This window comes from Hemitrygon akajei, chromosome 26, assembly GCF_048418815.1.
Source record: "Hemitrygon akajei chromosome 26, sHemAka1.3, whole genome shotgun sequence".
NCBI lineage: Eukaryota > Metazoa > Chordata > Chondrichthyes > Myliobatiformes > Dasyatidae > Hemitrygon > Hemitrygon akajei.
Genome location: NC_133149.1, coordinates 31,832,596 through 31,846,404, shown reverse-complemented (window position 1 = coordinate 31,846,404; position 13,809 = coordinate 31,832,596). Strand labels below are relative to the sequence as shown.

At 36.7% G+C, this 13,809-nt stretch overlaps 1 protein-coding gene across 1 annotated transcript in view; it reads left to right on the top strand.

Annotated features, from left to right (window-relative positions):
* The window catches only part of LOC140716830 (protein Aster-B-like), a 440,998-nt gene that overhangs the window by 67,487 nt on the left and 359,702 nt on the right, over positions 1-13,809 (top strand). The window contains exon 4 of the mRNA XM_073029779.1: positions 3,605-4,345. Within this exon, the coding sequence (XP_072885880.1) occupies positions 4,011-4,345 (335 nt within the window). The 5' untranslated portion in view covers positions 3,605-4,010. The remainder of the gene's footprint in view (positions 1-3,604; positions 4,346-13,809) is intronic.

Below are 13,809 nucleotides of genomic sequence, written 5' to 3'. Positions count from 1 at the left end.
GTCATTAAACTTTATTATGAAAGATGATAAAAGTGAAAAGTAGAAATTAAATATGAAATGGCTGGAATTGTTAATTTTCTAAACTAGTTGTATGTATGTATGTTGAATCCAGAAGACTACAATATGCTTTATCAGAAAATTAGTGTATCATGTGTTGTACCATTATGCAGTTTTCAATGTGTAGATTTGGCATTTATTAATACAAACCCCATTTCCAGAAAAGTTGGGATATTTTCCAAAATGCAATAAAAACAAAAATCTGTGATATGTTAATTCACGTGAACCTTTATTTAACTGACAAAAGTACAAAGAAAAGATTTTCTATAGTTTTACTGACCAACTTAATTGTATTTTGTAAATATACACAAATTTAGAATTTGATGGCTGCAACACACTCAACAAAAGTTGGGACAGAGTTAAAATAAGATTGAAAAGTGCACAGAATATTCAAGTAACACCGGTTTGGAAGACTCTACATTAAGCAGGCTAATTGGTAGCAGGTGAGGTATCATGACTGGGTATAAAAGTAGCGTCCATCAAAGTTGGGTCATGGCTCACCCCTTTGTGCCAAAATTCGTGAGGAATTGTTAGTCAGTTGAAAAGGAACATTTCCCAACGCAAGATTGCAGAGAATTTAGGTCTTTCAACATCTACAGTACATAATATTGTGAAAAGATTCAGAGAATTCAGAGACATCTCAGTGCGTAAAGGGCAAGGTCGGAAACCACTGTTGAATGCGCGTGATCTTCGAGCCCTCAGGCGGCACTGCCTAAGAAACGGTCATGCTACTGTGACAATTATAGCCACCTGGGCTCGGGAGTACTTCAGAAAACCATTGTCACTTAACACAGTCCATCGCTGCATCCAGAAATGCAACTTGAAACTGTATTACGCAAGGAGGAAGCCATACATCAACTCTATGCAGAAACACCGGCGAGTTCTCTGGGCCCGAGCTCATCTCAGATGGACCGAAAGACTGTGGAACCATGTGCTGTGGTCAGATGAGTCCACATTTCAGCTAGTTTTCGGAAAAAACGGGCGTCAGGTTCTCCGTGCCAAAGATGAAAACGACCATCCTGATTGTTACCAGCGAAAGGTGCAAAAGCCAGCATCTGTGATGGTATGGGGGTGCATCAGTGCCCACGGCATGGGTGAGTTGCATGTATGTGAAGGTACCATTGACTCCGAGGCATATATTAGGATTTCAGAGAGACATATGTTGCCATCAAGGCGACGTCTCTTCCCGGGACGTCCATGCTTATTTCAGCAGGACAATGCCAGACCACATTCTGCACGGGCTACAACAGCGTGGCTTTGTAGACAGAGTGCGTGTGCTTGACTGGCCTGCTGCCAGTCCAGATCTATCTCCTATTGAAAATGTATGGCACATCATGAAGAGGAGAATCAGACAATCGAGACCACGGACTGTTGAGCAGCTGAAGTCTTATATCAAGCAAGAATGGACAAAATTTCCAATTGCAAATCTACTACAATTAGTATCCTCAGTTCCAAAATGATTAAAAAGTGTTATTAAAAGGAAAGGTGATGTAACACAATGGTAAACATTCCTCTGTCCCAACTTTTGTTGAGTGTGTTGCAGCCATCAAATTCTAAATTTGTGTATATTTACCAAATACAATTAAGTTGGTCAGTAAAACTATTGAAAATCTTTTCTTTGTACTTTTGTCAGTTAAATAAAGGTTCACGTGAATAAACATATCACAGATTTTTGTTTTTATTGCATTTTGGAAAATATCCCAACTTTTCTGGAAATGGGGATTGTAAGTGCTGTTGATCCTACAATTTTATCATGCGCATTTATAAAGCCTTTTCTTTCTCCGTTGAGTTTTGGACTTGCATGTTACTCTTTTGAAAGAATGCAATTCCAGTAAGCTCTTGTTCATCTGGAATTCTCATTCAGCTGGCAAAAGTTAGCTGGAACGTTAAGCAATTTCATAATTTTTTTTCAAATTTAAATTTGGCACTCTGGGTTCTGACATAATTCTACCTCCCATCAACCTGCAACACAGCAGCTTGACTTCAGCCCCTTATGTGATTGCAGGTTGTAGTTTGTTCCAGTTGTGTTCCATAAGCTACTTTACTCAACTATCCACTGTGTCAGATATGAACACTCCCAGTAAATGTACAAAGTAGAAGCATGTTGAAACAGAAAATGTAAATATGTTAGACTGGAAAAAGGTGAAAATTGTTCTGAGAACAAATCCAACATCGGTCCCTCAATAATTCATGGCATTAAATCACAAAGTGGAAAATTTGAAGAGTTCTTCCTAAACTTAAAGGGATAAAAGGTTAAATGTATATAATGCATACAGCGAAGCTTGTTGATCTGGATCATGCTTTATATAACTGATATTCCTTAAGGAGATCAGAGAGCATTTGTATTTCAGGGCTAATGCCAGTTGAAAGAGCAAAGAAACTTTATGAAAATCACAAAGCCATGTGCTTCTTCCCAAAGGTTATGATAGAATGTTAGTGTGATATATAGAGTAAATTTTTGAGCAATTTTCATAACACAAGCATATTCTTGCTACTGGCAACCCCATTCCCCTTGGATGCCAGATGTCTGAGAGCATACTGTATTTCAATGATGGGAATTCTTTTAGTTCAGCATTGCTGCAAACTTTGAGAATTAACATGCACATTCCAAATGCGGATTAAGTTGTTTGCTTATTCTTTCTGAGACTGCCATTTTGGGAATGCAACATTTTTTTGCACGTCATGAAGTGCGGTATCCAATGTTCAATATAGCTGAGAGAATAAACCTAATATAAAATCCTGGTCATGTTTATTCATTTGCACATCTATCCTCTGTCAGTGAAATGTCTCAGTCTTAGTCTTGGAACGTTGTTGGTTATCCTCATCTCAGTCTAATGTTTTCATTATTGTAGATTTTATTTATTTTGAGGATTGATTCAGTTTCATGGTCTTGTGCCCTACATAGATAAGTATTTTCTCGGCAAGAGGACATATTCAAATAGGGATTATTTTGCATACTATCTTGAGGAAGATCAAAAATCCAGAAAATTTTCTCCTTGCATGTACAACTGTTTTAATTAAGGCTCACTTATATATTTTATTCAATTGTTTTGAAATAATATTTTAAAAAAGTTTCAAGTGAGTGTTTTAAAAAATGTCTCAGTATTCCCCTGCACGCCCTCACCTCCCCACCAACCAAACATACACACACAATGAATAAAAAAAACTTCAATAATTTTGAATCACAACACTGGTATGTCAGCAAAGAATTGTGTTGTTTCTTCAAAATGTTCAAATATATTATAAATATGAGTTGTAATAAATTTTTAATGACTAATTACTCAATTCTCATTTATGTACTGTATGTTTAAGTGGTTTAGTGGATGCATACAGTATCTATGCAGTCTGGTTAGTCACATTTTTAAATATTTCTCCAAATCTGCATGTATTAAAATTACATTTTGAAAAGTTGTGTAAAATAATTGAGACCATGATGGTCTTGTGCAGATCTGAAATTTGGTGGTTAATGATTTCATAACCGCTGCTGCTCAAATAAACAATATTATTCCCATTGTGATTTTGATTGGTTTTTAACTTTTGTTTACAGTATCTGCACTCAAATGGTTTGGGTCTGTAGTCGTCCAGCCTACTAATAGCTTGCTGCTGACAGTTTGTCCATTCAGGAGGCCTAAAGGACAGCAAAGAAGTTCCAGCTATATTATTTCAATTTCACGAACAACTAGAAAGACAACTACTTCCAAAATCTTAAGTTCAATTTATATGAAGTGTTTGACTGCACAAAGCCCTATTTTACCTAAAAGGACCACCACAGATAAGTAAGTTGGAAAGGTACTGGATCTAACCCTATGAATCATTGATTTTTCCTATTGATTTCATGGTGACACTTACCAGTTTCTGGTGTGTCTTTGGTGTGCATTCATTATTATTTGTTTAAGACTGTTTTTAGAACTATGTTGAACGGCTCATAAAGGAATCTTGCTGAAATCATAGAAATGACTGATATGCTGCAGCTTCCTGCTGTACAGATTTCATCTTCAGTCAGTGTGGCCTGGTCAAGATCATCAACTCCAACACTTCGAAGAAAACGTTTCAAAATGAAACGTTGGAAGAATGTTCAGAGTGAGAAGGAACAAATGGTGAACAGTATTTACTGTGGCTCAATAGCCAAGGAGTACCTTCAGCTTCCTTCGATTGAAATCACTCCCTCAAGCGATGAGGATACTCCATGGTCAAATTGTTCGACGCCAAGTGCTTCCCCTCGTCGAAAACGTTTCCTGTTGAAGAAATGGCTGAAGGTTCGTGAGAAGAGGGATGCAAGTGAAACCAGGTAGGTATTGAATATAGAATTGTGAATTGAAGAAGTGATGTATTGTGAAACAGAAACTGTAATGCATATAATTACTGACACTACACTATCTATTTCTAACACATATAAATATGAGCTATAAGTTTTTTATTTGTAAACAATATCTCTTCTGAAATATGCAAACATTTTTCTATACATGTTCTAAACTTTAGGGAAAAAGTAGGACAGGAACTTCAATTCACAGGGCATAAGGATGACTTGCTCCAGAGAGTAATTGTGTTTCCCGATTAATTATGACATTTATGCAAGGTTATTGAAAAGCTTCTTGTTTTTGATGGAGAATGGCTAATCAGTTCATTCACCATTTTTACATGTAGTTGTAACTAAATGTTCAGACATATTTTAATCTCTTGATTTCTAGCATTGTAAGGAATCACAGCTGTCCTTAAATAAATTGATCCGTTTTCTTGATACATTTTGAAAATTACTTCTTGTATATGGTTCATGCAAGATTGTCAGTTCATCCTATTAGGAGGTAAAAATAACAGAGTAGAAGAATCTGTCTTTATCTAGCCGAGAAACGGATTAGACATTAAGTATTAGATTTCTCATTTAACCAATCTAGCAAAAATAATTGTTAACTGGAAGGTGTACTCATCAAAGGTATAATATGTTACATAAAGGCTAATGCAATGCTAATTTTTATCTTTACCAGATTGGAATACATAAAAGATGAAGTAACATTGTATAGAGCAGGGTATAGTTCTCACTCTATATGTAGTACTATATTCAAATTTGGGCACAACATCTCCATAACAGCTTGGGGTGTTGGTGACAGTGAATAGGGTTGCAGCTACAACAATGCTGGTTTACTAAAACAATGACAGGCCTAAAAAGGTTAATTCTTGAATGGATGTTTACATTTGGTTTGTACTTTGTTGAGTTTAAAAGGTTGAAGGATAGTTTAACGTAAGTATTAAAGTGCTTAAAATGTGTTTGTGGTCGATGGTTAAGAACTATTTTGGTGAAAAACATCTCAAAATTAGAACTGGCCAGTTAAGTCTAAAATCATTAAACATTCTGCACACACAGTGTAGTATAAATTTGTAATTATTTCTTGTAAAGTGCTTTGAATATCAGATTAATTGAAATTATCAAGGTTCAGATTTTTATTAGGCAAATGTAGTGGAATATGTGAGATGAAGTATATAGCATCTCCGTTTGCTCTGATCGTTGTGCTCTTTTGCGGTTGTATTAAAGCTAATGTAAAGTTTCGCAGGTTTAAATGTCGAAAATCACTTTGATTCTCACGTTGATTAACATCAGGACATAAATATGCAGATTTAAAGAAAGTTTTAAAATAAAGACAATTAATGAGAAAGAATAACCCAGCAGTTATACTTAAGGCAATTATTTTACTTGATTGTGCTGCTTTATGCTGCAATTCTTAATGTTAAAAATGCGATATGATTTTTGGCCTGAGTACAAAAGTTTTATATATAATGTCTAGGATGAAGCTATAGTACAGAACCTTTTAATGAGTCAGTTGCCCTCACTGTGGAAATGTGAACTGAGGTAATTTAAATGTTTGAAATGGACATAAGTGTTGCTGGACTCTAATTGAAAAATCTGCTGTTACATTTCTATTTCTGTGCAAGTTTGCTAAGTGCTAGGTTCAACATAATGGAAAGGAGAAGAGTAGTGGGTAGGGCAATTGACCACAATGTGGTAGACTCTCTGAATTTCCCATCCATATTTGCATTTAGGACTTACCAGCATCATTTGTGTAAAGCTTCTGTGGGTTGATCATGGTTGTGGTAATGCAGCACATTTGCCGAGAAAATAAGTTATGGAAATTACAGTTTTTAAATACAAGATTAACATTTTATTGGACGTATCTATATAATCATTGACATCACTTTTTCTCTTGCCAGACTAAGATTTTCATTCATCAACTATTAACCTTTCACATATGGGTTGGCAAGATCTGATGGGTGCATTCTTTCTGAGTAGGGATAGAGTTAACATGAAGTTGTTGTATTCACAAAACACTGCAGCTTCCTGTAATTTCTGATGAGGTGATATTTGCAAGCACTAGTGGTCAAGATATCATTTGAATTGGTTCCTTTTTATTCACTTCTTTTAGACCATTTTTTCCTTTATCTTGGTGGTGATAACTAATAGGCAAAGGAAAATCTGTCTTAAAGCAGCCTGTGAGAAAGCTTTTAGATTCTTCAGCCTCATGAAATGGGAGTAAAGAAATAACATAGGAAGCAAGTTCTAGATTTTCATGGTCAAGAATAAATTCTATTCAACTTTAGGGGATCAAAACTAATCCATAAGATCTTTGCAGAATGGTGATGTGTATCAGAGCCATTTCCATTTCCTTTTTTTTACAGCAGACAGTGAGAGCAATTGTATTGGTCCTACTTTTTGGCTGATATCAGGAGTGTGAATGAGTCATCTATCAGGCTTAGGATCTTCAGAGAGCTTATAAATTTTATGTACCAGCCCACCAAGTATGTGTAAAGTTTGAAAACAAACCAGAGGCGATGGGTCCTATTTCCTACTGAAGCTATGAATGTGTTGCTAATTTGAGCTGAACCAGAAGCACTGTTATACTTTGAATTGCTCCTTAGTGACTTAAAAAAAAATAATTGAACTTATTTTATTTTGATGCCATACAATCAGTCCTTCATTAATTTTTCCTTGGGTCTTTCGCAGAATTTGAGAGTTGACGAGGTTATGCCAGTAAACAGCATTTTGTTTTCACTTTTGAAGAAATTTTTCTTAGCTGGTCCTACTCAGAATAAAATCTTCAAGTATAGTAAAGTGATATTTTGAAATATTAATGGATAAAGTTATTGTTATTAATCATATATATTTTGTTCTGTCTGGTTTATTATAATAAATTTTAAATTACTTGAATTTTCAGCACAAATGAAATTGCCAGTGATAATTTTTGATGAGTAGATTTTGAACAGATTGCGTTGGTGCTAGAAGTTCATAACCTTACTTTCAAATGACCATATTTATATCTAAACAGTAAGCACTGAGAGGACAAATCATGAGAGTAGAGAAGACAGAGTAGAGAACCAATATTTTATATAGATATTTCAGGCACAATGGAGCGGAGAACAAAAGAGGTGTGGCATTGCATTATTGATCAATAAGACCCATCATTGCAGTAATAGAAGATATCTTAGAACTATCCTTGATCATCTTACTGTGATTTAAATGTAATGTAATTCATATTACTTGTATCCTTATGAACTTTGTATTTATACCCATGCAATTTATATAATATTAGTAAAAATATAGAAAGAGAACTATCCTTAAATGTGGCCAAAAGAAAAGGTACATTCAGTTTGTTGAGATCACTATATAGGCCTTCCAAGAGTTAGCAGGAGACATGAGCAGATAAGTAAGCAGATCACAAAGAGGTGTAAGAGGAAAATTGCTGTGGCATTAAGGAATTTCAACTTCCCCAATATTAACTGGATCTCCTTAGTGTGAAAGAATGAGATGAAGCATTTTTAAAGTGCATTTAAGAGAGCTTTTTGTGGCAATACACAGACAGTTCTACTCAGGATGAGAAAGTGCAAGACCTAATCCTGGGGAATGAAACAGGCAAGTAGATGAAGTGTGGTGTAACTGGGCAAGCACTGACCAGCACTTGATGTTTCAAAGTGCTTTGGAAGGAGGGTAAATATTCTCAGGAAATTAAAGTCGATAAGTCTGAACTTGGAGTATAGTGTTCAGTTTTGGTCACCCTGATGTAAGAAAGACGCCATTAAGCTGGCAATAGTGCAGAAAAGATTCATGAGGATGTTGCTGGACGTGGTTAGAGGGAGAGGTTGGGCAGGCTAAGACTTTATTCCTTAAACCATAGCAAACTGAAAGGTGATCTCATAGAGGTGTATAAATTATTCAGGACATACAGTGCCTTATGAAAGTATTTAGCCCACAACGCTTTGTTCAGTATTAAAACCAGCGATTTTGATCAATTTAATGGAGAATTTTTATTTGCGAATCACATGATCCTTTTATTCACAGTAGAGGCCAAAAAACAGGGAAATTGTAAAGCATGAAAAACTAAAAATACATAAACTGAAATGTTAGTAGTTTAAAAGTATTCATCCGCCTTTGCTCAGTACTTATTTGAACAACCTCTTGCAGGTAGTACAGCCAGTAGTCTTTTTGGATAAGTCTCTATTAACTTTGCACAACGTGATGGAGCAAGATTTGGCCATTGCTCCTTGCAAAATTGTTCAAGCTGTGCCAGGTTAGTTACAGAATGGTGGTGGACAGCAATCTTGAGGCCTTGCCAGAGATGTTCGATTGGGTTAAGTTCAGGACTTCAACTGGGCCTCTCAAGGACATCAATTATTTCCATTTGAAGCCACTCCATGGTTTACTCTGGCAGTGTGCTTTAAGTTGTTGTCCTGCTGAAAGATGAACTTCTTCCCCAGTTTAAGTTTTCTGGTAGAGGCTAGCAGATTTCTATCCAGAATCTCTGTACTTAACAGCATTCATCTTCCTATCAATCCTGACCAGATTTCCATTCCCTGCTTCTGAAAAGTATCCCCACAGCATGATGCTACATCCACCATAGTTTACAGTAGGGATGGTGTTACCTAGCTGATGTGCAGTATTAGATTTATGCAGTATGTACTGCTTAGTGTTCAGGCCAAAAAAATCCACTTCAGTCTCATCCAACCACAATACCTTTTTCCACATCTTTACAATATCTTCCAAGTGATGCTTTGCAAAGTCTTTATGGGCATAAATATGCTTTTTTTTTAGCCAGGGCTTCTTCCTTGCCTCTCTTCCATAAATACCCTTCTATACAAGGCCTTTGAGATAGTGGAGCCATGAACCTCATTTCTAGTTGCAGCCACTGACTTCTGCAGCTCACTCAGAGTGACTGTTGGCATCACAGTCGCCTCTCTTACAAGTCCGGTGACTAAGTTTAGAAGGGTGGCCTGACCTAGGCAGTATGGCTGTGATTTCATATTTTTCCCACTTTTTTACTATTGACTACATTGAGCTCCGTGGTATGTTCAGTACCTTTGAGGTGGTCTTGTACCCTTCCCCAGATCTGCATTTCTCTATTATTATTTCCCTAACTTGTCTTGAATGTTATTTTGTCTTCATTTTGGTTTGGTCTGTTGAAAATCCACTATACTGATGGACTTGACAGAGAGAGGGAGTATTTATTCTTATGAATTCATTGCAAACATGTGATACTCCAATTTTCTTTATCAACAAATTGGGTGAGTTGGTAAGATAAAATACAGTGTTGCACCTGTGGAAAGTCAGCGTAGTAATTACAAAGGGGATGAATACTCTTTCAGTCTCACAATTTTAATTTGCAATTGTTGACAGGTTTTGCCATTTTTCTTTTGATTTGACCTGATAGACAATATTTTGTAGATTAGCTCAAAAAATCCTACTTTAGTATATTTTAATTTTTGAAAATAAGACAACAAAATGTGAAAATAATTGTGGGGCTGAATACTTTTTCTAGGCATTGTAGGTAAGATGAATGCACAGTCTTTTTCCCAACTATGGGGAATTAGATGGCATATTTTTAAGGTGAAAGGGAAAAGATTTAATAGGAACCTGAGGGGCAAATTCTCATTAAGAAGGTGATACATTAATGGAATGAGCTGCCAGAAGAATAGGTATAGAAAAGTACAACAACATTTAAAAAGATTTGGGCAGATACATGGATAGGAAAGGTTCAGAGGGAAATGGGCCAAATACAGGGAAATGGGACTAGGTTAGGTGGGAGTCATGATTGGATGAGGCAGTTGGGCTGAAGGGCCTGTTTCTGTACTTCCCTCTGCAATTGGATCCTCGACTTCCTAACTGGAAGACCACAATCTGTGCGGATTGGTGATAACATCTCCTCCTCGCTGAGATCAACACTGGTGCACCTCAGGGGTGTGTGCTTAGCCCACTGCTCTACTCTCTCTATACCTATGACTGTGTGGCTAGGCATAGCTCAAATACCACCTATAAATTCACTAATGATACAACCATTGTTGGTAGAATCTCAGGTGGTGATGAGAGGGTGTACAGGAGTGATATATGCCAACTAGTGAAGTGGTGCCGTAGCAACAACCTGGCACTCAACGTCATTAAGACAAAAGAGCTGATTGTGGACTTCAGGAAGGGTAAGACGAAGGAACGCATACCAATTCTCTTAGAGGGATCAGAAGTGGAGAGAGTGAGCAGTTTCAAGTTCCTGGGTGTCAAGATTTCTGAGGATCTAACTTGGTCCCAACATATCAATGTAGTTATTAAGAAGGCAAGACAGAGGCTATACTGTATTCGGAGTTTGAAGAGATTTGGCATGTCAACAAACACACTCAAAAACTTCTATAGTTGTACTGTGGAGAGCAGCTGACAGGCTGCATCACTGTCTGGTATGGCGGGGCCACTGCACTGGACCGAAAGAAGCTGCAGAAGGTTGTAAATGTAGTCAGCTCCATCTTGGGTACTAACCTACAAAGTACCCAGAATATATTTAAGGAGTGGTGTCTCTGAAAGGTAGCTTCCATTATTAAGGACCTCCAGCACCCAGGGCATGCCCTTTTCTCACTGTTACCATCAGGTAGGAGGTACAGAAGCCTGAAGGTACACATTTAGCGATTCAGGAACAGCTTCTTCCCCTCTGCCATCGAATTCCTAAATGGACATTGAATCTTTGGACACTACCTCACTTTTTAAAAAAATATACAGTGTTTCTGTTTTTGCAGGTTTTAAAAATCTATTCAATATACGTATACCACAATTGATTTAATTATTATTATTTTAAAAATTTATTTATAATTTTTTTCTCTGCTATATTATGTATTGCATTGAACTGCTGATGCTAAGTTAACAAATTTCATGTCACATGCTGGTTGGTGATAATAAACCTGATTCTGATTTATTCTTGCTGAATTGCTGAATTAAAATGGATTTTCAAGTTATCCATGCGTTATACCAGCCAGTATTTATTTATTTAATGATACAAAGCACACTGAAGTAGTTTGCATTCACTACAAGGAAAACAGATCTGTTCATCATTTATAAAAATGGCTAATTATTGTTAATTTTGTCTTTGTGTTTATGGAGCAGTACAACACAGAAACAGGCCCTTTGGCTTATAATGTTCTGCTGAGCTAATTAAACCAATAATTAAACGCCTAACTAAACTACCTTCTGCTTTGTTTGCACATCCATGCACCTACTTAAGGGCCTCTTAAACACTTTGATCTGCCCCCACCATATTCCCTAGCAACATATTCCAGCTGCCCACCACTCTGTGTAAAAAAAACTCTTGCTCCGCATATCTCCTTTGAACTTACCCTCTCAGCTTAAATGCATGCCCTTTAGTATTAGACATTCAGACCCTAGAAAAAAAATATATAGCCTGTCTATCTATACCTTTCATAATCTTAGAAACTTCTATCAGGTCTCTCCCCCCCCCCCCCCCAGCCTTCACTGTTCCATAGAATGGAACCCAAGTTTGTCAAACCTTTCCAATAGCAGGCCTTCTAATCAAGGCAGTATCCTGGTACACTTCTTTTGCACCCTTTCCAAAGCCTTGACATCCTTCCTGTAATGGGCAATCAGAAAATTATGCAATACTCCAGATGCAGCTTAACCAGACTCTTATAAAACTACAACATAACTTTTCGACTCTTGTACTCTCCATTCCCGAGGATTCTGAAGTCAGTACAGTTGTGAGCCCTGATGAGCACAATACCTGATCTCTGCACTTTGCAGTTCAGATTGCTAACTATTATATTGAAAGGGAATATTGACTGAAATTATTATAGATTTGAATATGGTTAAAGGAATAGCTGTTTGTTCTTATTGCCTTCCGGGGGGAGGGGGTACAAAAAAGCCAAGTGGATAGGTATATAGATGATAAGCAGGTTGTACCTGGTTGGGGAGGGTAACTAATCAGGATAATATAGGGCTGGTGGGTGGGTTGGAGGGAATGGAAATGGTGAACAAAGGGATACGGAAGACCAGTAGGTGTTGGAAAGGAATATAGATGTGAGTGTTGTGTGTTACGTGCAATTGAAAAATTCAATGCTCACACCATTGGGTTGCAAGTTTCCCTAGTTGAATATGAGGTGTCATTCTTTTGGTTTGTATTTAGCCTGGCCATGGCAGTGGAGAAGGCTGAGGACAGACATATTAGTATGGGATTGGAGTCTGGAGTTGATATGATATGCATCCAGAATATCAGGAATTCTCTTCCTAAATGTCTATTATTATCAGATGTCCTTTAAAACCTACCTCTTTGGTCATCACTTTAGTCTTTTGGTGCCTAATGCTGTCTGATAATGCTCCATTGAAGGACTTGAGACATTTTCTTAATGTTTGCTGTCCTCTGCAAATGTCACTTATGGAACAAATGTATTAAATTTTAAGAAACTTCTTGCTAATTTTCAGGAATCATCTGAGCAATTATGTACTTTTTCACTTGTCTGAGAAGGTGGTAGGGAACTATTATTTGATAGAGTTGATGGCAGTTAAATATAAAATAGAGTGGGATTTGAATCATATTGGGGCAGACCACACAAAGAAGGAATATTTTCTTTATTCTTAAGAGACAGTATTACTGAACTTGCTAGTTTCTTTCATTTTAAGCTGTTTAATGTATTAAAAATGCTTTACTATAATTGGTAATGCTAATTTTCCATTGTTTAGAAAGTGATGAGATAATGAGTTGAGTTTATAAACAAACCCTTGTGAATTCTGTGAATCGCTAGTTTTATCAGTAAGAAACCACAGAAATTGCAATCAAGCATTTTGTTTGTTGATCTTCTTAAACTGACATTACTGGGACTACTAATCCTTAGAATTGAATATTTAGTCTCCTGGGATTTCTATTGATCTCAAGATGGAGAATATTGGAAATCACTTATTCAGTCATGATTAGCAAACAGTGATTGGAACCAATATTCATGATTGTTCATTGTCTTTCTTGAGTACACAAATGTGCAGGGAAACAAAATGATAGTTACTCCAGATCCAATGCAGCATGAAAAACACAATAAATAAAATATGTAAGATTAGTTTATATGCATAGACTGATTTATGTACATTAAGTGACACTAGGTTCAGGAGTATCTGTACATAAGGTATCTCTATGGGTTGACTGTTTGACGCAGAGGTGATCTGGTATACATTTTCTTTCAATTATACCCTCCAACTGATTCTATTAAAAAGTCAGGGGTAATGAATAGTGCACCATGGATTGCATCTGACTGGATTGACTGGACATCTTGTCCAGATGGGGGTGTGTGCATTGACAAACTGCCTGTATTAAGGTTACCATTAACTCTGGGTAGTGTTACTCACAAGCAATTGAGTTGTACTGGTGATCATTCATGTGGTAATACTTGTTATATTAAAACCTACCCGATGCTTGTATCAAAAATACATTATAATTTAATGCACTCTGGACACTTTCT